The sequence below is a fragment of the Pelecanus crispus genome, chromosome 5 (genome assembly GCF_030463565.1).
Source record: "Pelecanus crispus isolate bPelCri1 chromosome 5, bPelCri1.pri, whole genome shotgun sequence".
Classification (NCBI taxonomy): Eukaryota; Metazoa; Chordata; class Aves; order Pelecaniformes; family Pelecanidae; genus Pelecanus; species Pelecanus crispus.
Window position 1 is genome coordinate 24,685,990 of NC_134647.1, and position 24,139 is coordinate 24,710,128.

The 24,139-nt window shown below is 43.1% G+C and overlaps 1 protein-coding gene across 1 annotated transcript; it reads left to right on the plus strand.

Moving 5' to 3' along the window:
- Positions 1 to 2,463: 2,463 nt before the first annotated feature.
- On the plus strand, positions 2,464 to 10,211 carry CDCA7 (cell division cycle associated 7). The gene is made up of 10 exons (XM_075711340.1): positions 2,464 to 2,518; positions 4,158 to 4,283; positions 4,684 to 4,794; positions 6,316 to 6,567; positions 6,984 to 7,061; positions 7,813 to 8,001; positions 8,417 to 8,557; positions 8,980 to 9,129; positions 9,720 to 9,856; positions 10,174 to 10,211. The coding sequence occupies exons 1-10, from the start codon at positions 2,498 to 2,500 to the stop codon at positions 10,202 to 10,204; spliced, it is 1,236 nt and encodes a 411-aa protein (XP_075567455.1). The 5' UTR covers positions 2,464 to 2,497; the 3' UTR covers positions 10,205 to 10,211.
- Positions 10,212 to 24,139: the final 13,928 nt, after the last annotated feature.

Genomic DNA, 24,139 nt, shown 5'->3' on the forward strand with positions numbered 1-24,139 from the left:
GACTATTTTCTTGGAATCACCTGATAAAATACTCCAGATAATCTTTGCTGACACGAGCCCTGAGGGGTGAGCTCACCCCGCAGCTGGGCAGCAGGGGAGATGGGCTGGTAGCACTGGCCAGGCCACGCAGGACCTCGACGGGCAGACCGAACGGGCAGGGATGCTTTCTTCCACTCACATTAGCCTAATTTGAGTTAAATGTGTCTGAAAATGCAATGGTCACCTGGGTTCAGCTTTGCATGTCCTCAGCTATTGTAAATAGCTTGATGTAGGACAGTGGTGCTGCCTACATCTCGACAAACATTAAGACACTTTTTCTGTCATGGTAAAGCCAGCTGGTAAGTTTGTTCTGCCCATCCACTGATGAAAACAGGGGAAATGACAGCGGTGCAGGCCACAACAGCCATGTCCTCAGTTACAGACCTTCATTTTCTGGTACCCTGCACTGTACCGTAGGAAGGGAAGCCCCTGCCCTTCACATACTTCCCATTTCTCTTCTCCCTTTCCTGCCCCCTTCTCCCCAATCCTCTATAAATCATCTGAGCCGACATACACAATTTTCAATAAATTAATTCTTTTTCACATATTAAAAAAAAGCTGAAAATACAGTTCACAAAATGTCCTGTCCAGTTTCCCCACAAAGTCCCCGCTCTGGCCTATTAATTTTAAAGCCATTTGACTACGTATGTTGTTTGAAGAATGCTGTTTCCCTTAAGCATTAAATGGAAAATTAACTGCAGTCTGAAGTATGGATTCAGCTAGCCCCATCAGTACTCCATAACATTTCATATGATGCTCTTAACAGCTGTGAAGGTTGGCTACTTTTCCAGTAAAATCCTGATAATCACGATTCAGGAGGTTAAGGGCTGTTACTGTTGAGAAACTGGATCTCTTCTTCCACGTAAGTAAACTAGTATTTGTAGAATTTTTTTTTTTTTCTGAAAGAAGTAAAACTACATCAAAATTCAAGACACATCCCTCCTTCCCAACTGAGCTGTCTTGGTTGGAAACCATCTGGGTGGCAATCCCCCACTAATGCGGATTTGGAGGAATCGAGTGTGGTCTGGTCTCCGGAGAACCGGGTTTAGTTCATCTGCTTTTGTTTGCGCGCTGAGAAGCCAGCGGTGCAGGTAAGTATGTAATTACGGGCTTATTTAAAATGGAGATTCTTTTACACGACAGATTGCAGCACGCGCAGGAAGAATAATGCCCACAGAAAATAGAAAACCTCCGCGAGGGCTCTTGTACTCTATTGTGCTGTAGCCTATTTACAGGCTTTGGCTTAGAGATGATTCGTGGTTTGCTTCACACAGGCGCAGCTTTGCGTGCGAGCTGCACGTGCACGGGGCCTCCTTCCTTCGCGCCCATTGCAACGGGGACTCGCCGGCTGTTGGGAAGGCACCTGGAAATGCTGAGCAGCTACAGTTGCACGGATACTGAGCCCCGCTCAAACCACGGGGTGCACGGAGGATTATAGCAAATAATGGCAGATGCCACGCAGCTTCTTCAGGGCTTCTCCCGTTACTATTGCTGCCAAATACTGGTCACGCGGCAGTTACTTTGCTGCGCTTAACGGCTGTATTTTGATTTAATACGATACTCCAAACGTTACGGAAAGTGGTGTGCAATGACTGATGACCCGTTTTCTTCTGGCCTGTCTTCAAGTAGCGCTTTGTTTGCGAGGAGCAACGCAGCCAGCTTCTCTCCAAAATCCTGTTGCGCTGCCATGCACCCAAGGGAGCAGAGGCACCCACGACCTGCCCCCCCGAGTTTGAGCTGCACTCGCGGGGCACTGGCAAATCCGGCTTCACGCACTGCGGCAGCACACCAAAGCGCGCCTCTGCTGCGCGGGTTTTTTAACAAAGCCCACTTTGGCCACCCCGCTCGGCAGGCACCGCAGGGCCCCAAGGGCTGCAGGGTGCGCGGGGGGGACGCAGGGGCTGCCCCAGCCCTGGGGGCAGCGGGGTCGCAGGCCCCCGCCTGCCTTTCATAGGGACACCCCCTCCCCCCCCGCGAAAACTTGCACGTTTGGGGGTTTTACTTCAGAGCGGTGGAAACAAATCCAGGCTTGACAGAGAAAATTAAAAAATTTTAAAAAGAGCTGGAGCCGGCGCGGGCCGCCCCGCTCGGGGGGCGCTGGCCCCTCCCCTCTAGCACGCGACTCCCGCGGCGTTCCGACCGGGGAGCTTTTCGCGCCACAGGGCAGGCCCTTGCAGCGCCACAAACGCCGCGCCGCGAATAAAAAAAATAAAATTAAAAAAAGGGCCCCCGCACTAGCCCCCCCCCCCCCCGGGAGAGCGAATAAGCTCCTCAGAGGGGGGTGGGCGGGCGAGCGCGGGGCGGGCACGCCGGGTCCCCGATCCCGCGGGGGTGTCAGCTGCATCTGCCAGGACGCGGGGGCAAACGCGGGAAAGGCGCCGCCGGGCCCCGCCCCCCACGGTCCAGCCGCTTTGGCGCGAACCTTCAGTTCCCCGGTGCTCGCCCCGCCGCCGCCAGCATGGGTCCGCCGCGCCCGCAGGTGAGCGCTGCCCGCACGGCTGCGGATCGCTGCTGGGGGGGGGCGGGGGGGCGGCTGTGGCGCTTGCGGCCGCGCTCTCCCGGGGCCCTGCGGGGGCTCATGGCCGGGGCGAGCCGGGCTGCGGGGCGGGTGGTGGGGGCGGGCAGGGCGAGTCTTTGGGCTGGGGCTCGCCGGGCGCCCCAGGGGAAGCGACGTGGGGGCAGCCCCGCCGCGCAGACCGGCAGCCCCGGGCCTCCTGCCCCGCCGTGGTGCCGGAGCGCCCCGTGCCCGCGCCCGGCGGTGCCCTCGCCCGGCTGGGATGGCGGGGCCGGCTTCGGGGCCGCGCTCGGCGGGGCGCAGGCGGCTGTGGTGGGCGGCAGCCGGCCCCCGCCGGCCTCCCCCGCCCTCTGCCTTCCGCCCCGGCGGCGGGGGGCGCGGGAGCGGCCGTTGGGCGGAGGCGCGCGGGGGGCCGGTCCCAGAGGGCGGCGGGGAGCGGCCGCGGCGGGCGGGGGCGGGGGTGGGGGGGCGCACCGTCGGAGCGGGAGGCGGGGGCGGGGAAGGGGAAGGCCTGTTTGCGTGTAGATGGCGGTCCCGGGTCTCCTGGCCTGGGCTTCCCGGTGCCGGCCCGCCCCGTGCGGGAGGCCGCCGCTGCAGCCCGGCCTGCCGCGGCAGTGTTTCTCCGCCTGGGCGCTCCCTCAGCCGCGGCAGCCCACGCCAGAAACGGCCCCGTTCGTGTCTGGGGCCGCATCCGTGCCAGGCCGGGCCGGGAAGTCGGGTTTTTTTTTTTTTTATTCCTCGTCAGCACCAGCAAAACTTGTGTAGCGTGGGCAAGCTTTAGCGGTGCTGGGGTGCCGCTCCAGCGAAAAGCAGCGTGCTGAACGGTGCTGGGGAGAGGACGCAGGTCTTTAAATTACTCCAGCTAGTTACCGTTTAAACCGTATTTATAAAATATTTGGCCCAGTCAGCTGGGGCCTGTGAACTGGTAACGGTTAGAGTGCTCTAACTTGGGCCGCATCCACGTGTGGGTGCAGCAGGCTTGGCCTTCGTGTCACCACCGCTGCCACCCTGGGGAGGTAAAATGGGTCACTGCCAGTAGAAACATTCACTGGGAAATGCAAACCTGAAGCCCATCAAAAAAGGTATTTCACCCTGGTAATAAAATTAACAAAACGGCAAGCTGTTGTTGTCTAGAACAGTTGTTTCTAAGCTCCTCTTTTCTGTGGATATGATCCTTAGTCCCTTCCTCAACAGCTGCAGTGTGTTTAGTGTTTGCCTCAAACTAGAAGTAGTTAATAAATCAAAGCAGATTTCTAGGTACTATTTGTGTACTTGTGCTCTTTTCCAGCATTATCTATAATGAGTAGGGAAGGATACAATTTTTGTGTATATTTCCACTTGGCTGTTTGCATAAAACAAGTATTTGAAAACACTTAAAAAACTCATCTATAACGATGATCAGAAATGTATCAGAGCAGAAACTATTCCCATTTCTAACGTTGGGAATTATTTCAAAGCTGATGATAATTCTGCTGACTTGTATTCAAGACTGTTAAACATCCTAAAATGTTCAAACCTCCTAAACTTCAATTTAAGGACGTTCTTAAAAGCTAGTACACTACAGTAGGTCTCTATTAACGGTGTTGCCATTGTCCTTTTGCAGCGCCGAGGTTGTTCAGGAAGGAAAAACTTAACAGCATTCCGAAATACGAAACTGATTCCCATGGAAACATCCTCATCCTCTGATGACAGTTGTGACAGTTTTGGTTCTGATAATTTTGCAAACACGGTAGGTACGGTACAAGAACAAATAAAACTGAATGTGCAGTGCTAGTACAGCTTGCAAAAATGTGAAGCTAGTAAATGTTTTGTGCACGATTAAAACTGCTTGCTCTGCTTATGTTTTTGTATAATAGTTAGAAATGTATGCTATATGCTGTAATTTCATTTCACTCTTCACTTGTGCTTCTAGGTGGTAATTGTTGGAAACAGATTAGCTATTTATTTTAGCCTTTGAAATGTCACCTAACCTAACATGCCTGATGATTTGCAACTGCCGTTCTGAAACCCCTTGTTAAATGCCTTAACTATTTTTTTCTTTATTAAAAAAGCTATTTGCTTATACTGCACTTGTAAATGTGAATCATTTTCCGTACAACCTCAGTTAAAGGGTATTTTATTGTTCATAGAAACGCAAGTTTAGGTCGGATATTAAAGAAGAACTGGCAAAAATTTTTCACGAAGCCTCTGATGATGAATCCTTCTGTGGCTTTTCAGAAAATGAGATTCAAGATGCATTGGTAAGACGGTTGATCTTAGTTTGCAATTTTAAATTTAAATTCTTACACATTCTTGATTGAAAAGTAATGGCAGCTTTGGCTTGAAAGTCAAATGTTGTCATAAAGAAGCATCACTTTATTTAATGTACAGTCTAAGTAGCCATAGTTTCATTTTCTTTCTGTCTCAGTAAAAAGCCCCCAAGCTCCTGAGCTTTGCGAGTTCAGAATGAAATCTGCCATATGGATTTTGAAATATGATACCTCTTAAAACTCTCCTTGCTGGATTTTACTCTGTCAGACTCTTAACATTTCTGGTTTCCTCAGTATGAAATGTTGTGCTAGCCCATGGACTCTGGCAAACCTGAGAAAAATTTCTGTGGATATTGACATGCAGTCAGACCTGCACTCTGACAGCGTAACAGGAAATGCTGTACTTCTTTAGCAGTAGAAAAATAGTGATAGGTGGTGAAATCCGCCTTCTTGCTTTTCTTTGACATCAGTGCAAGAGCAGTTTTATTGCTTAAAAAGACCAATAATTGGTATTTAGTAGAGAAGACAGTAGTAGTACCATGTTTGGCATGAAGCAGGTTTGTCGTAACTTCAGAACATGCTGAGGAATGACTAGAAAAGAATAACATCTGATTGGAAGAGGACGTGTCTGAGTTAAATAATACACAATAGTAGGAGACAAAGCTGGAATAGATATGTAAGAAAAAGAAATCGATAACTGCACACAAGTGGCAGCCAGAACCATATACCTGGTTTAGTAAAAACCCTGTGCAAATAAGGATTGCCATTTGAGACTGATGGTCTGTGCATGCGAAGCAGGAAGCCTGTTGTTACCTATGACCAAAATAAGACTGTCTTATTGAGTCTAAACCTAAAAGTCAAAGCGTATTGAAAATGGGCTTTTAACTAGAGAAATTAATTTCTGTCCTCACTGAACCCTTGGTTCTTGCAAAAGTTGTAAGAAAGACATCAGAATTCAAAGATAAGAAAATACTGGGATTTTTTTCATAATTATTTCATTGACTAGAGGAAGTTTTCACTTGATAATGCTGATACTTTGAGATGACTATTCTTGACGGCTTACTAACTTGGGTTTGACCCTGTGTTGAGAACTGCCTAGTAGCTTTTTTTTACAGCCAAATACAACATGTTGCAAAATCAAGCCCTTTTAAAGGCAGTACTCTTCCTCACACTCACACAAGATCTTTGCTATTAAGACCTGCAAGTGACAGCTAAGACTGCTGCAACTGAAAACAAACTCCTTTTTCTGATGTGTTGTGGCAGTATAGTGTGGCTCTCCCTGACAGTGTTTTATCCCTGCGCCCCCCTTAAAATATCCCTCCTGCCCTCTTTCCCCGCCCCCCCCCCCCCCCCCCCTTAAAATATACTAGAACGCTAGGACTGGAGATTTAAATGTCTAGATTTCAGCCAGATAGCCTCTCTAACCACCCCCAAACAAAATATTGTTGAACTGTATTTAGTTGCAGAGCAACTCACTTGGATTTAAGTGCTTCCATTCTGGTTTGTTAACAGAAATTGGAATCGGATTCAGAGGAGAATGATACAAGTACTAAAAATGAGGTAGATCAGAGAAGGCAGAGATGCCCTATTCCTCTAAAAGTAGCCATGAAGTTTCCACCTCGAAGATCGGAGAGGAGGAAGAGTGAGATGGAACCTCTTCCTGAAAAGCTGATGCCTGCTCCAGATTCAGACTCTGACTCTGAAGAAAAGGGTGCCATGTTTTTAGAAAAAAGAGCTTTAAACATAAAGGAAAACAAAGCAATGGCAAGTACTCAATGTCTCCCTGGCACTCCCCGCCCCTTGACTCTGAGGAGAACTCTTTGGTGGTTCAAATTAACTCTAATGGGAATTACGTGAATGCATTAAGAGGAATTTACATTTCTAATATTTAAATCTGATACTTTATGTCCACTGGCATGTGAAAATCCATAGGCTAAGTACTTCAGTAAAAGTCCATAGCCTGCAAGCCTAAAGAATAGGGCTTCAACATATTAAGTTTGAGCATTTTCAAATTACTTGCAGTCACTAGAACATAAATAAGACATAAAAGTAAAAAGTTGAAGAGTGACTGCATTTCCTATAAGTAATTGTAATTCTAGCTAATTGCCCTAATCTAATAGTCTGTAATAGCGCATAAACACCCTTTTAAGGCTCTGTTTCCTTTTTCTTTCCCTTGTTAGCTTGCAAAACTAATGGCTGAGTTGCAAAATGTTTCTGGTATCTTTGGTGGGAGAAAATCATTGCCAACTGTCAGTCATGTAAGTATAAACTTACTGTATTTGCCTTCAGATTTCTGAGAGTCAAATTCTAACATTACAAAACAGGGTTCTCGATTAAAAAACTTAATAAACCATGTAAATCAAGGTCCAGTTCAGAATTTTATTGCTTCCTAAAACAGGCATCCTCATTGTGCAATTCTCTTTTGATTTGTTACTGTATAAAGCAGAACAGATTAATTCATACAGGATAGGTGTCTCCACAGGCCAATAAAACTAAACAAGGTGCTGTGTAAATATGTATTTATATGAAGGCTGGAGATAAGAGGGGCGGCTCAGACTTTGAAGCTCAAGCCTGAATACTGTTTGAGTTTGGAGCCTTGAAAAAAAACCTGATGTTTGGCCTAACTAGGTCCTTAAAGAAGGTTGGGTTGTGAATTGGCAGCGTAATGAATTTCACTGCTAATTTATCTCTAAGCTGTGTGAAGATGGGAGCAACACTAAAAGTCACAACTCCTCATAGACACGGGTTCTGCTGCGTGGTATAATTATTGTATCTTACACCTGCATGGGCACAAACATTCTCTTGACTATTTCTCTGCAGCTAGCAGAACGCCCGAGATGAATTTGCCTAGGGTGTTTTTACCTTGTGTTTTCTGATATGGGATGGGGGGAGACTTCATCTTTGGAAAAGACAGAAGGCAGGCATGTCTTTTGAGGGAGGAATTCATAGTAGGCACAGGAGCTGTCTGGGTTTTTGCTTGTTTCATGAGGGGCTTTTAAACTTTACCAGGGACCAAAGCGACTTCCAAGACGTTCATTGCCCAGAAGCGCTTTGAGGAGGAACCCAGACCGAAGTTCTCGGCCTCATACAAGATCCAGGTCCCTGATTGAAGGTCCTCCTACTCCTTTACCAGAAGAGGAAGATGATGACCGGTACATGTTAGTGAGAAGAAGAAAGATGTCTGATGAATACTTGGAGGTACGCTGAGGTTCTAGTTCTCCAGTTGCAGGCTGATCATGAAGGTGGTTTTGTATCCCTTCAAGAAACATGCAGAGTTGATCCAGATTATGAGTATGGAATGGCCTGAGAAGAAGTACAGAAAATAGCACGTTGTACATGTTCCCATTTCCCCCTGCCTTATCCTTGAAAAATGACTTCCTCTTGCACTCCAGCAGGAATTAAGCAAGATCCAGAAGCATTTCTGCACCCCAAAGGTGACAGATCAAGTGAAGGTGCTAAAGCTGCATCCACATGTCTTTGCAAAGATCTGTATCTCTTGTTTAAATATGTGATGCATATTTGAGACTTCGGCATTGCTTTGAAGATCCCTGCCTTGTTTATGTAGAGTTTTTTCTGAAACTAATACTAAAAGTATTGTGTCTTCACTATTCAGCATGAAGCCCGAACTCCCAGGAGGGGTCACCGTGGTGCCATGGCTTTTCCACACGTTGTGCGCCCAGTTGAGGAGATAACAGCAGAAGAGCTGAATAATATTTGTGGATCCGCAAGAGATAAAGTATATAACAGGGCCATGGTAAGTATATTCTAACTTTGTGAAATCACTTTCTTGTTATTACCTGCTTGTGGTTTAGCATCAAATAGACCAGACTCCCTCTCACCAAGAGGAAGGATGTGATTTTTGGGAGAAGTACTGAGATCTTGAAACATCATCTCTTACCTTGCCCTGAATTTATGGAATGGCCTTTACCAAGCCAGTTAGCTTGCTTTCACCCTAGAACAACTGTAGTACGTAGGAAATACCGGCTGAGGAAAGTGATTAACAGACAGTGAACATGCAATGTTAAAACAGTCTTGATTCAAACTTGCAGGGTGGCTTTCTGTTTCAGGATAAGTGCTGCTAGCTGCCAAAGAGATTGCTTGTTAAATGTTTTATTCCCCTAACTAAAGAGCCATCTTTAATGTCTCGTTTCTTGAACTATTTTCCCTGTGTTCTAGGGATCCACCTGTCATCAGTGTCGCCAAAAAACCATAGACACCAAAACAAATTGTCGTAACCCTGATTGCATAGGAGTACGGGGCCAATTCTGTGGGCCATGCCTCCGCAATAGGTATGGGGAAGATGTCAGAACAGCGTTGCTGGATCCGGTAAGACAATTTTGAATGTTGGCTTTATTGTGCTTAACTTGAGCAGAGAGGCGCATTGGTTACTCATAGCGAAAGAGTTTTAGCAGGGGAACTGCTCACAGTGCTGTAGTACGTAATGCAGTCCTGGTTTGATTCAAACTGAATCACAGAACCTTGTGTGGTGTAGAACTCATAGTTACTACTTCTGTAGCTTTATTTGCAGGAGTAAACTACAAGAGCAGAGCAGCTGCCAAAGTATTCTTGTGTTTGAGCATCAGAATAGTGTTCTATTTTGCCTTGCCTAAGTGCTTAATGCCTGATGGAAAGGAACTGTGTTGTGGACAAAGTGGTGCTGTTGTGGGCTGTGGAAGTGGTGCAGGAGTTGAGCAGAGCAGAATGCTTCATGTGGTTATGTGCAAGGCAGGGAAAGGGGAGTTTAATCCTTCACAGACTGAACAATTTTTATTCTTGTACTGATTTAGACAACTCCTGCAGTGCTGATGTTCACTGCAGAACTCGGTGCAGAGCAGGGCTGTCTTTTAAGTTGCGGGTGTGAATAATGTCTGGCATTCCAGTTCAGTTAAAAGGCTTGTTGTCTGTCTTTTGTCTAGACCTGGAGGTGCCCACCATGTCGTGGAATCTGCAACTGTAGCTTCTGCAGACAGCGAGATGGCCGATGTGCTACGGGTGTCCTGGTCTATCTGGCCAAGTACCATGGCTATGACAATGTCCATGCCTACTTGAAAAGGTAAGTATGCCATTGTGTCAATGGCATGGCTCTTCTCTAAGTGGGATAACTAGGTTAAAACTGGGAGAGGAGAGCTCTCCACATCCCAGTTTGTCAGGTAAATCTCAAGATCAGTCTGTGTTGCCTTTAGAATCTGTGTTTTGCCATACAATTTTTCTGACAATGTTGGTTCTTCCCCAAAACAAGTGATATATCCACTCTGTCTTTTGGCTCTCAACATCAGCTGTGTTTATTGTCAGGGCTTCCACTAATTGGTCTAAAGAGTTTCCAAACAGTGTTTTGCTACAAGCTAACTCGTGTTTCTACTTGTCTTTCAGTCTGAAACAAGAACTTGGAATGGAAGACTGAAGCTGTGACTGCCTTTAAATTATGTACTCTTCACCAATGTCATGTTATTGCCTACAGTGAATTGTTTAATCAAATGAGATTACAAAGCCAGTGCCTTCCTTCCCTCCCCTTTTGGGTAAAAAAGGATAAAGAACTTTCACTTACCTCAGTGCACATCATAGTTGGGAAAACTGTTTAATGAAGGTCTTTGCCCACAGGCCATTGTTTTCTTTTTAAACAACTTTGCAAATCAGATAGCATCAGCCCTTGCTTTCATGCTAATAACTTTTTTTTCTCCCCTGAAAGGAGATGGGGCTTTAAGTCATTAGAGTTTTATTCATGCAGTGATCTGTGCTGCAGGTTTGTTTATGCTTTGAAGTTGATCACAAAAAGATACGGATGTTCTGAAAATTCAGGGCACTGTTCCCCACAGAACCAAGTGGTGAAAGGTATGTGGTTAACTCCGGGTCAACTTCTGCTGCAATACAGACTCTTGCTGAACATACATACCAAACAGCAGCTAAGAATTCTCTAAAACAACAACACATTCTTAAGTTCAAAAAGGAAGCCCTAAAAGTTGCAGCTGAGCAGTCTCTAAGCACTAATACTTGGTTATATAGAGTACTCAAAGTGCACATTAGCCATTTAAAGGGAGATTCTCTGACTTAAAAAATGCAGCAGAAGCAGTTGAGGGTGGCGCTTTCTGTATTTTTGCTCAGATGAGAGGAGGCCACTGCTGAAAGCTTCCACAGCACCAGCACTAGCATTGCCTAGTGATGACAGCGATGTGAATGTACTGGTATACACTGTGGAGTGACCACTCTGTCTAAAACAGAATGTACCCTTTGTTAAATAACTGGTTTTGTGGGTTCTCTTCTCTCTGCTCTTGCTGCAGTGTGGAACTGCTTCTTTGCAGAATCAGCACTGGTCCCGGGGAAGAGGGATGCCTCCAGACCAGGGCTTGGTTATGTAGAGGGGTAGTGGTTCATGTGGCTATTGGCCGACTACAAGTGGATGAAAGATGGTAACTTGTTGAATTTTATCAGGAAAAGGGGCAATGACAAACAATCACTGGAATCGGAAGCCTGAATTTTTTTACCTCTGAAAAAAAAAAAAAGCAAGGCCTTCCTAAGCTACAGTCCAGCTTAAAGTGGGCTATTCTTCCAGTTGCATAGAGCAGCATAAACATAAATAGATAATATTCTTGAGACACCCGGGTAACAGATGAGGAAGAATGATTGCCTCATCAAAAAGGCTTTTAAAAATAAATAAAATGGGATATGTGATGGGTTGCGTACAGTTTATGAGCACTTACAAATGTGGTTAGTGCTGTGGCCTCCTCCTTAACAGTCCAGCCGTATTTCTGTATCTGGCTCCGCATGATTGTAGAAGGGTATTTTGCATGATGTTGTTAATGAAGCATGAGTACAGCAAAAACAGAGCTGAAGAATTCTAATGCGCTGTGTGGATGAGGTCTTGTGTACTCAGTGCTGTAGAAAAGAAGGTGCCATGAAAATTGCATCTGGAGAACCATAAATGCGCTTAGTTTGTTTATGGAAACTACCGTATAAGCTTTGTACAAGGTTTAGAATGCAATTTTATAAATAATGTACAGTTGAATAGTAGAAGAGTCAACTTGCTTTTATTGAGTATTAGAACAAAACATGGATTTAGACTTCTCTGCTTGCACAGTATTTTCACTGTGTGTATGCATAATGGTCCACAGTTTATACCTTTGTGGGAATTACGTCAGTGTGTGTGTGAGGGGAGGAGAGAGGAATTTAGAAACAAAGGTATTTATGTCTCAGACTTGCAGTTCTGTTCCATAAATTATCTGTCCTATTGAAAATCTCCTGTCCTCTCTTTGTCTGTTTTTATAGTGTGAATAGCTGTGCAATCTGAGGTGGAGAGTGCTCTACCCTCTAGGTACATTTCGTGAAGAAGGAACTCTAGAAATACATGTTCTGGCAGATAAGAGCGATTTCCCCCTGTTCCTCCCCCCTCCACCCCCCATTACTGGGCTTGCCTTCTGATTGCTAGAGTGTGAAAGGACTGTGCTAAAAGCAAACCCTTGCGTCGTATCACAGACACTGCTGTATTTAGATTTACTCAGATCTACAATGTTCTGTACAAAGTTTTTTATTTTGAAAATAAACATTTTTTGGGTTAGAATTTTTGCCTCTCAACTGTTTTCAAAAAGCCCATTAGAGCTGTACTTAGATTTTACCACATTTCAGGTAAACTTTTGTTGCAAAGTAAAGGAGTCGATTGCTCCCATGATACTTGGGGGAGCAGTGGGACTAGGACATCTTTCTCTCCCCAGCCCTGTGTCCCTGAACAAGGCCTGCTCTGATAATCATGCTGCTTGGATTGAATTGTTTGGTACCTGATGACTAACTTGTGATGGTAGAAATATATAGGTGCTGAGTTCAGGCCAGGTACAGACTTTAAGCACATGCGCTATGTGCTTACACTTCTGCTTTTTTTTTTCTATTTTTTTTTTTTAAACTAGATGCCTACATCCTGAGCTTAGAAGGATGAGGAGGATATTATTGTTTTGGACACAACTTGAAGTCATGTGCCTGCCATTATATTTCCCCCCCAACAGACTCTTGAGTAACTTGTCTCAGGAGCTGTGTGCTGGAGCAGAGAATTACCTGGGGCGGGGGGGGGGGCTGTTTGCAGGCTGAGTGTGCTGAAGACTGTTTCTGATACTTGCGCTCCTTGCTTTTGCATCAGCGTAGCTGGGTCTAGAGAGAGGATTTACATGAGACTGTGGCAGAAGATTACACAAAGCCGACCTGTAGTGAGAGAGGAAATGGGAAAGAAGTGATCAAGCAGAGTGACTGAGCTGGCCCCAGGTACTCTACTGGTAAAATCCTCATGTCATTACTCTCACCTAAAAGCTTTGTTTAGATGCATTACCTTTCATCACACTGCTGGTGATGTGAGCATGAATTTGTATGTAATTGTCTAGTATGTTAGTTTACGGTTTACGTGATGATTTTGAGGTGTCTCAATGCACCTTTTTCCCCAAGTCTCTGTACCACAGCTACTTAAGTACTGTTGGTATTAACTTGACAAAGAGCTCATGGTTTATATCTGCAGCAAATGGGCAGCAATTTAAGAAACTTCATGAGGAAAGGATCCTAACTGTCACCTTTAAAAACAAAGATGTGTGAAAATATAGCATCACTGTTAAAGACAACAGAAGAATGCAGCTGATGCGTGAGGTAGAATGTCTATTATTGAAAAAGGCTCTATGAGTTAATATTCCCTCACTACTCTCAGCTTTAGGGCCAGGTGGTCTTGTGCCGAGGTCTCATATAACTTCTAACTTTTTTTTTAACCTGGCATAATAATTTATAACTACTAGAAATAGAATACTGAAAAGACTAAAAGACAAATTACACTCTTAAGTTCCTTGGACTGTTGTTCCCTGTGATAGGAGGTGGATGGGAAGGGCATTTGTGGCTGTGTAATAGTCTGAGAGAAGTGACTATGTCAGAAGGGTGAGTGATAGCTTCTTTTTTTTTTAAGTTAAATATGTAAATAAACCCCCAAGCTTGCTTATGAGTGAACTTTTCATTACAGTGACATTGTATCTACTGATGGAATTGGCCAAAACCTCCTTACTATCAGAAGATTCTCTCAGACTAGTGTATATTAATATATACATTATTTGCTGCTTCCCTGTCTCTCTTTTTGATTAAGCCAAATGTTGAAACATTAGATCTCTTCAAATCTTGAGAGAAGGATTTTTGTCTTCCTTACCTATTAAGCAAACTGTTTTTTTCATTATATGTAAGTTACGAAAATAGCATTGAAGTGTTGCTTCACAGGCTGGTGAAGTAGCATACACTGTACATTCCAGAGCGACACACTCAGCTGCTTAATCAGTTACATTAATGTAGGGAGCAGCAATGGAAACTTTAAAAATAGGCATTAGCTTTGGATACTACCCCCTCTTCCTAGTCTCATGGGCTAATATACCTTTATTTTGTCTGTCAGAAAACTAAAAACATATTTTGAAGAGAAAAGCAAGGAGATGGCAACATAACAAAGCAGCAGCATCATTTGCTTGGGTAGGCTAATGGGATAAAAAAGGGCAAAATGGTTGCATCTAGTCAAAGAATGGCTTTCAGCGTTCCAGGGTGAGGGAACGTAGCTGACTTTTGAAACCTTATCTGTAATACACAATGTGCATCTGAAACGTTTGGCAAGAGAGTCACCCACTGACCTCTGCTGGCATAAACCAGTTTGTTCTTTTACTGCGTTTTGCTAGTGCAGCTCTTGCATGGCTAATGGCATAAGCTGGTGTGGAGATTTTGGAAACACTGCCTGCTGTTCTTTCATGTTCTTGGCCTTGCAACTAAAAGTGAGTAAAAAGATACAGCTTTCTCTGTCAAGTATTGGCTGTCCAGTCTTTGGGGTCCTAAATGCCAGCACCCAGGTAATGCTGGGCTGTGTCGTAGATACACATGTGTCTTTGGGCTTCAAACATTACAAGAGGACAGCATCACACTTTCATGCTTGGGTCTCGCCCTTCTGCTCAATAATAAGCCTGGGGCTCCTAGATGGGTGTCAAAAAAACCCACAAACCCTTTGGGATCAGAGTGGGAAACAGGAGGGGAATTGTGTGTTTGAAGCCAAAAATGTAATGATTGGTGCCAGTCGTAGGAGTCCTGAAATGGGGAGATGAGGGGGGAATTTGGAATCCTCCTGCGACTGATATTTATAAGAAGTTGTGGATAGTGACTTTGTATGAAAGCGTGTCTGGAGCATAGAGCTACAGTCATACTAAACAAGATCTGCTTGCTGCTGTTTGGTACAGGCTTTCTTCCAGCTAGAATTGATCAAGCTCCTGGTTGCAAGGATGGCAGACAGTTCTGTTACGTGAAAAAAATAAACCAGAAGTCATGGTATTGTCAGGATGGGATAAGAAGGCATTGCATCTGTCTCTTATTAGTGGTACATAAGTAGTATATGCACTGATCACTTGACTAGAAAAAAAAAAATCAGATGAACTGTAGATCCTGCTGCATTGAGCCGTACTCATAAAATCTTTCCCCAGGAGTATGTCTGCAGGTAAAACTAACGTCTACTCCTGAACATGGCAACAAAACATTACTGAAATTATAGATTTGTGTTTGGGCTCAAGTTAGATTTATATCCTTACCTGTCTGTTAATATCATTGCAGGCAGGGAGAATGTAATTGTGTGCCAGGTTGTGTCAAGAGATGTAAGCAACAGAAGCTTATGGCAAGCATCCTCATTTTCTTTTAATCACGTACACAGTAACAAAGCAATCCTACCAGCACTCCTTTTGGCCTGGCTTTACCTCCTTTTAGCTTGAATGCCCATGTGAAAGTGGTATGTTTGTGAATTGCTACATAAACTGGGCATTCACGATTGACTGCTGTGAGGGCTGAGGGTGAGAGGGCTCCCACAAATACAAAAATTTGTATTGTTCATGTTTTCAGAAGATTAGCAGTTATGCCTTCTCGCTGAATACCCAAACTCCTGTTTTCAAATAAAACTACTGGAAAGACTATACTGAAAATTTAAACATTTTAGACTTCAGAGATATTTGGATGTTTTCTGTTTTATTCTATTGCTGAAGTAAAACAAGAAGTTCAGTCATTGTCAACCATTTTGTTTGATACCTTGGACATTCACCATCTTTAGATGTGCTCCAAAGTTCCAGATCTAGAGGCTTAGCTATGTTACTACTCAAATGTGAATGAACATAGGCACTCTTATCTTATGTGATTCTCTTCTTATATACAGCTTATTAGCAGAATTTAGCAGTAGGAAAGATCCTATTTCTTAGTGCTTTTGTGGTATGGGTTTTTTGTTGTTGGGTGTGGGGGGGTGGTTTCGGTTTTGGGTCTTTCTTTTTGAGGCTGGTTGTAATGTGAATACAAGTGATAACAGTGAATCATCAGGAAAAAAAAAAACCCTTTGGAAATAAGCCAGAGTCAAATTCTTTTCTCGTGCTCTGTTCAATCTGCTTCCTCTTTAAAAGAAAACTTTCACATTAGCAGAAAAATAAATGCTTAGCCAGAGTTCTTTTTGTATCCCTTTCAGCAGGGAGAAGGGGATGAGTGTGCCGAGCTCAATGCCCATGCTGGCTTCCTCCTGCCGTGGAGAGTTAACACTCTAAAAGCTTTTTCTTCCCCCTTTATTTCTGTTTCTATTTAATTCTTATGAAAAAGTTGCGATGTTACAATTCTGGTATTGGAAATCAAGTACGGAGTTTTGTTGTGAGGAACTGAACTGCCTTGATATAATCCCAGTTTTCTCTGGGAGAAGTAACTTCTAGTTTTTAAATGGTTGCTGTGGCTAGAAGGCAGCATCTGCACTACAAAGCTCTGAAGAGTACCTCCAGTAAATAAAAATATACCAGTATATATGGTATCTATGTGCCCCTTACAGCATACAGATACAGTGTTCTGTCAAAGCCTTCTGGTATGATCTTAAACAAGTCACAAAACCCCATTCACCCACACAGCTGAAGCCTGCTTTTGAAAAAAATAACAATTGAATGTTCTTAAAAAGATTACAATTAATTTTCATCAGGACATGCAGACTTACCCACAGCAAGGAATAATTTTTTTTTTTTCTGTGTACCTTCTAAGCATAGACTGGAGATACACTCCCTTTCTCCTTGCAAGCAGAGTTAGTCTGTTTCTTAGATGTACTCACTATTAAGTATATTATGCATTATAGCTGAAATAAGGGAGTTGAGAGTATTGCAATCTGTTAGGTACCATTTTCTTTCTTCTTGCCTGTTTTTCCAGTTTCTAAAAGCTCATGTCTAGCATCTGATTTTTTGCAGTTCTGAGGGAAAGTTACAGATGAGATGAACAATTTGGCTGATAGCAGGCTTAGCTAACTTCCTAATTAAGCCTAACTGCTGAAATCTAGCTTCTGTTTTTCCCTGTGTAGGTATCACATCATACTTTTAACATGTTGGGATCCACAAGGGCATATGATTTCAGCCAGATCTTAGGGTTCCCTGCTATCTAGTGGAACAGCCAGCCTCGCTGGAGTGCCCTTGCTCCTTCCCATACACCACAGCTTGCTGTACAATATGCAAGAAGACATGGATTTTGTAAAAAGGGTCCTCTGAAGTCCCTATGATAAATGGCTTAGTTTGTACAAAACACTCGCCTCTTTGCCACAGTTAAAAACACCTAAACTTCTTTCTGCCTCAATTTCTGAGCAATGTTTTCTTGGTGTTTGCCTGGCCCCTAAACCATGTTGACCTTAGCCCTCACAAATAAAGTCACTGGAGTGGAAGAGTGGTACTGGAAGTGTCAGACCACAGTACTGCAGGGCACTCTTACTATTACTTTTACCTGTACTTGTACTGTGCTCTGCACTGCTGTGGTTAGCATGTTTCTGGGACACAGTACCAAAAAGACAAAGAAGGAAGAGAAGCTGTAGTTGCTTGTAGCATGTAGTTGTAGGAGCTTGTACTTGCTCCTTGTGCAAGGATCATTCAGCGAGTGCCACCAAATCCCACCACTACTGAGATGAGGAAGGCTATATCTGTTCAACAGCCTATCTGGAAGCACAGATACTCATCAGCCAGTGTTGGTGAGACTGAGGTTCCTCCACATCTGTCACAGCAGAAACCCGGGCACTAAAGGGACTTTACAAGAGCAAATGTTAAGTGTCATGAAATACAGATGCTATGGAGTGAAGGAGCAACTAAGGTGGATCTAGTCCTAAGGTCCTATGCAGAGTTAATTGCCTACAGTTTACTTGGACGTAATGTGTAAGGGGGAAAAGTTGCATGTTGGTGACAGTCAGAGAGGCTTTTCTGATGGCACACAGTTACAAATTGGTAACTGTGCTGTACTCATTCCAGTGAAATTTGGTGGAGGCCAGATCACAGTTTGGCCACAGCAAGGAGACTGAGTGGGAGATATTGAGCTAACAATCTCAAGGCTCCCCAGGTTTCCTTAAACTAAACAACCAAGGGAGAAAATGCAGCTCATTCAAAATTGTCAATTAAATAGGAAAAAATCCTTTCAGGTATTTGAATTGCACTCAGTGACCCTGGGTTTACCCTCACACCTGTTTCTCTTGCCCTCAATGAAAGACTTGCTTAAACAAAAAACGGATGGCACAGTCCAGCAGTGCTATTTGTTGCTGTAGATAAATTTACTTAATTGTCGTGCTCGAGCTATGGAGTTGGATCTATCTAATGTGGTACCATATAGCTGGAGGTGCAGAAAACATTCTTAGATGACAGAAATTTCAAGGGTTTTCTCCTGATGCTGAACTCCTCTGATGTATATCCTAAGACATTGCCAATGCATGCCTTTTGTTACAGTTCAAAGAGTTTTGTGTGCTAAAGTCTGCAAGTGCTGAAAAAGGTGTAAATGATACTGGAAAATAAATATAATTTACAGCCTTGGCTTGAACTGTAGGTTCACATTTAGCATATTACGTATTTCTGTATTTTTCTTAAACTTGTTAGAAGAATGTTTCAACTGATCAATTGATCTAAAAGCAAGTGAAACATAAGGCATTGTTGTTTGTTCACGTGTTAGATCTCTGAGATAAAATGCTTTGTTGTACCCTGCTAACATATCCTAAATTTTTTTGTGTCCTTGACTTACAAATCAGAGACCACCAGACTAAAGCAGGCTGCTTTCTTGAGGGCTAGGAGAAAGACTCACATTGGAGCACTCCTCCTTGACCTCCAGACAAACCCTTTGTCTTCACTAATGTGCATTATTTTAGTTTTTGCAACAGATCCCCCAATTTCTGTCTTGCCATCTGCTCCATGGCAATTGACACTTCAGAGGGATGGCTATTTATTACTTACTAGCCATGGGTAGGAATACAGTAAATTCTTTATAAAATAAAAGTCAATACTCACTGACATACTGCGTATTGAAGAAAATAATTGTTTATGGCACTCAGCTTAAGCTGTTCTGGTAATCACGTTGAAAAATACAATATTTATTCATTAGATCAAATTTAATGAGGCCTCCTGGCAGTAATTATAAAAATTACTGTAGCAGTAAATTACTAATGAGTTGTGATGTGCTTCCTACCTGTGAGGAAGGACTGGGGGTTGAAAAACCTGATATCCAGACAACACTGGGGAGGGTGAGATCTTGAGGCTAGGAGTCAAGCTCACTGCAGCGGGGAAGTTGTTCACTGCACCTGAATGGTAAAAAAAAAAAAAAAAAGAAAAAAAAAAGCAAGAAAAAAAAAAGCAGAGGGAGTAATAATCAGGAGTTTCACTTTAAATAGTAACTCTAGGTTCATTTCCAAATCAACATGTATAGGCAAGGGAACAATGTTATCAATGGGAGGAAGGGACTTTGCTATATGTACATCATGTTGTCTACAAAAGCAGCTGAGGTGACCTAATTTACTGTAGTAGATCTTCGGCTAGGAACAACTTCTTGCTTTCTAGTTGTTATAAAGTTTCACGTAAGACACAGCGAAGAGGACAATGTTTTCTTAGTGGCCTTAAATCTTCAGAACAGTCACCTAAGACATGGAGCTAAGACAAAGGTTGAAATCCCCCACCAGCTTGCTTTGATGCAAGGAGTTTGACCTGGATTTCTTTCTTCTTCTGAGACAAAGCTTTAAGAAATGCGGAGGCTTTTGGTAGTGAATGGTACACAGTATGAATGACACCAAGGCATAAAGGTATAAAAATGGTGCCACTTCTATCAAAAGTCCATGTTTCTGCTGAGTGCAGGATGTTGCTGCAGTAGCAGAGGCTGGCTAGAGAAATGGGTTCTGCTGCATGCTAAAACTAATGCACAAGTGAATTGGCATATAATTATGTTTCTTTCTGTAGCTTGCAAAGGTGCCATAGATTTGACAGGTGGCCTTTGGTATTGTAAAACAGCGAATAGGCTAGTTTTTAGCAAATATTTGCTGTGAAAGATTGATCCTGGGTTCAAACATCTACCCAAAATAATATAGAAAAAAAGGCTGTGAATTTTAATCTCTCACAGCACAGAACTGCTCTTAAATATACTGTTGAGGCTTGAAAAGGAGTGGGGAAGTCTAGCACAATTTATCTCCTCCTTATGCTGGTATGTTGCACAGAAAGGGACCACTGGGCATGGGTATCCACACATTGATACACATTGTGAAGTGGAAGGGGAGAGAAGTATGTCTATCCACCCTTGAGTCATCTTCCAAACCCCTTGAAAGAAGCAGAAGTGTAGGTCCCTTGCATACAGCCTACTCATGCTGTGCAGAGATGCTGGCTTTTGTGGAGCTATGGGTTTCTTAAGCTGAAGGAGCCCCTAAAAGTCAAGCATTGCAGTACTGAGCCCAAGACCCTTTGTGGCTTTAGCCTCACACCTAAATAAGTGTATACACTGAAAAATATATACAATTGGGTCTTACGAAACCTTGGGCGAGCTAGTAAATGAACAGCAACAGGTCAACACGCAGCAGGACTATTCTGCAGTTTCCATAGTTTCAAGAAAAAGGGCACACCTTCATTACCCTTTCCAAAAAGCAGTGGTTTGCAGTGATTTAGCTAATTCACATTACCTAGCTTCTTGTTATTGAAATAAGGCAAGAAGAGCTTTTGCCATGATGCAATTACAAAAAGACAACATCTGTCTGCCAACCAGAAATTAACCTTATCTAACTTCATTGCCACAAAATCCACAGAGCCTGCTCTGTCTGTGCTGTTATGTCACCATGACAGAGCTAATGCAGGCATGCTGCAGAAAAAAAACATCCATTTTTGGCTGTGAAGATGGTATCTCGGCTGCTCAAGTGCTGGGTTCTTTTCCTAGCGCTGCCACGCGTTTCCTCAGTGACCTTAGGAAATTCAGTCTCTCCCTGTTTCCCTTTTTAAAGCATGGAAATCCTCTCCAGGCTTTCCCTTGCAGTCTGGTCCTGTCTGGAAGAGAAAATAAAGTGTGGGGTTTTTTATTATTAGCTAAACTGAATTTGGCAGTGGACAGATGTTCACTTTGCATACAGCTGTGCTGGCTGAAGATGCAGTTTTGTGTCTTTCTGGAGCTGTTGTGAGGCTAAATTAACACTGATAGAAAATTCTGTGGTCTTCAGAAAGAAAACACTTTAGAAACAGGAGTTATTGTGGGTTGGATTTTCAGAACTGCTGTCAGCCACAGCTGAAATCAGTGGAAGCTGTGGGCTGAAAAAACTGGAGCCCTCAACTACAATAGTTTACATGAATGTGGAAGTAGTTCATGGCTGGCACAGGAATTTGGATCAATCTACATTAAAAGCTCTCTGGTAAATACAGAAGGTAGACTTGGTGGAATGATTTTTTTTTTTTTTTTTTTTTTTTTTTGGCTTGGGCTGGTTTTGGGTTTGTTTTGGTTTTTTTTTTTTTCTTTTTCTTTGGAACTGCAGCATGCAGGTCTGAGGACTTATGCCCAGAAGGCTACAAGCTTTCACCACAGGCTGGCTGACTATTGTCTCATAATGCAGAATAGGTTTTCAGTTAGTATTGTGAATTCTTATGGAATCTTACAGTGGCAAAATGGGAGCGGTTTACCTAATGTTTCTTCTTCCACACCTATGAAATTAATTTAATGTGTGTGTTGGGGGGGAATACTGTGGAACTAAACCTAAAAACTAAATAATAATGATGAAGCTTTTAAGAGAGAATGTCTCACAATCTGACATAAGTAGTAAGGTTGTTGCTGTGCACTATTACTATAATTAAATTACATTATGCTATTGCATTAAACTAATCCGTCAGTAATACTGTACTTAGCAGTAAGATTTTGTCACATAAACATTATGAGCCTTTAAACTTCTGCATTTTGTCTTGTAAAATGCAGGGAAAATACAGAAATTGGAGCAGCAGAACATAACATGAAAAGCTATAGCAGTGGAAAAAGGCCAGCTGGTTCAACATGCCAGTCCTTTTAAAGCAGGTAAGTTAAGAGTGTTAGAATACATTTACCAAAAGGGTGGAACATGAGATGTATGCGTGAGGTGCCTGCGATTACTTTGAAAATATTAGGTACCGATCTAAAAATTCTCCTTTTAGTATTTTCCTGGACTTCAGAACACGTAAGGTTAAATCAGAAGCTGCTGAGAGTAAACTGTTAAGAAAAACATGCAAATAATAACCGAAATGAAGCTGCAATCTTTTCTCTGAACAGAAGCAGAAAAAGAAGGAGGCTACAGATCACTTAGGCTATGATCAGTGAAACAGGGCAGCTGATCAGAGGGATGCAGCCTTTAGAACAATGTTAGCTCTTGCAGACCCAGGAAGCAGAATAATATTTTTCAAACTGAAGACTTCACTCCCATCGTAACAGATCAAACCATCGTGCAGACCAGCAGATCCTGTCCTTTCTCAGCCTGGTAAGCTGCTGTACATTTATTCTGGTGCTAGATCTTTTCCAAATGGGTTACTGGAGCTTTCATCCACATCCCGTTGACAGCTATCCCTTTCTCGCCTTTTTTCCAAAATACAGACCATCTTAATTGTTCCTTTTTGTTATCATGCACAAATAATTACTTGGATTTTAGCAAAAATTATCAAGGAAAATGACAAGCAGATTTCTGTCCCTTTGCTTACCTCTTCCATAGCTAGCATACAAACACACACTGTAAACTTACTGTATGCCACACTGCTGTGACTGGAACTACAGCATTTGCTGTACTTCCTATATTTGCCTCTGCCTTTGAGAGTTCACTGAACCATCTTGGTCTGCAGTCCTTGTGATCTAATTGTGCACGCAATATGCCGGGATGGCCATGCTATTCATTAAGGATTCAGAAGGTATACAGGGGTCCTCTTCTAGCTCCTGGGGGTAGGAATAGGATGAAAACATTATGAGACTTTATTAAGTCTTATAAGACCGCCACCCCTTGCCTCTGGCAGCCTCAGGAGGGGGAATTAGTCTTTACAGGGAGGTTATCATCCACATATTTACGCTGTGTCCATCGTGTATAAGAATGCTCTCAGTAAAACTTAGGCTAGGCTATAATAATACTTTGCACTTCTTTGTTGCCTTTCATCGGAGGATTTCATTGTGCCTTTAAAAGCTTTCATTAACTAAAATTCACAACCCCGTTGTGCAGTAACTGTGCATTAACACCGCCACCATATGCAAAATACAGTTCAGAGAAGCAAGGACTGGTGTAAGTGGTTTAAAAAGCTGGAAAGAATGGGAGACAAAAAACCCTGGAATTGATTATTCCCACATCTATGTGCTAGCTCTGTGTTTCCTATCTAAAATATCTTAGACTTGGATTGATGCTCTGACTGCACTTTGCTGCATTTTTAAATGCTGATGTGTGTCAAATTTAGCATTGTTTCAAAATTCTCAAGGCATTCATTTCCAGGTTCATTTATTAGCTGCTGGAAATCTATCCTTTGATAACTGGATGCAGATGTAGCAATGAGAGTGATATAATTGCCTGTGGAGCTAGGTATGCATTCTCACTATTGTTAAGCTACAGGGTCTAGTTTCCCCAGGATGTGTATGACTTGTGAATGCCAGTTACAGACATTCCCGAGAAGAGAATATGCCCCTAAAGCTACAATGTCCTTCGTGCATAGCCTCCAATCCTCTACAAAGCTTACATTTCACAGGATTCAACAGTATTGGTTCTTTTGGGATCAATGAGAAACTCACCACCCATCTCCAGTATCTCTGAATTACAGAGCAGAACCAGATCAAACACAGAAGAGTTCCCTCATTTATCCTGCCTCTGTAATACATCAGAGTGTGTGCTGCATTCATTTTGTGTAGGCGGGCTGGTGTCTAATGTACTCTGTGAACATATTTATAAAGGATTAACCTGTGTCTGGTATTCCTAAAAACTGATTTAGTTAAAATACATATTTTATTCTACTTGTCTCAACCATACAAATCATTCCTGTTTAGCTTTGATATTAGCCTTTTTTGCTGGGGTGTAATATACTACACATTATTGGTAGTCCTGCTATGTATGACAGGC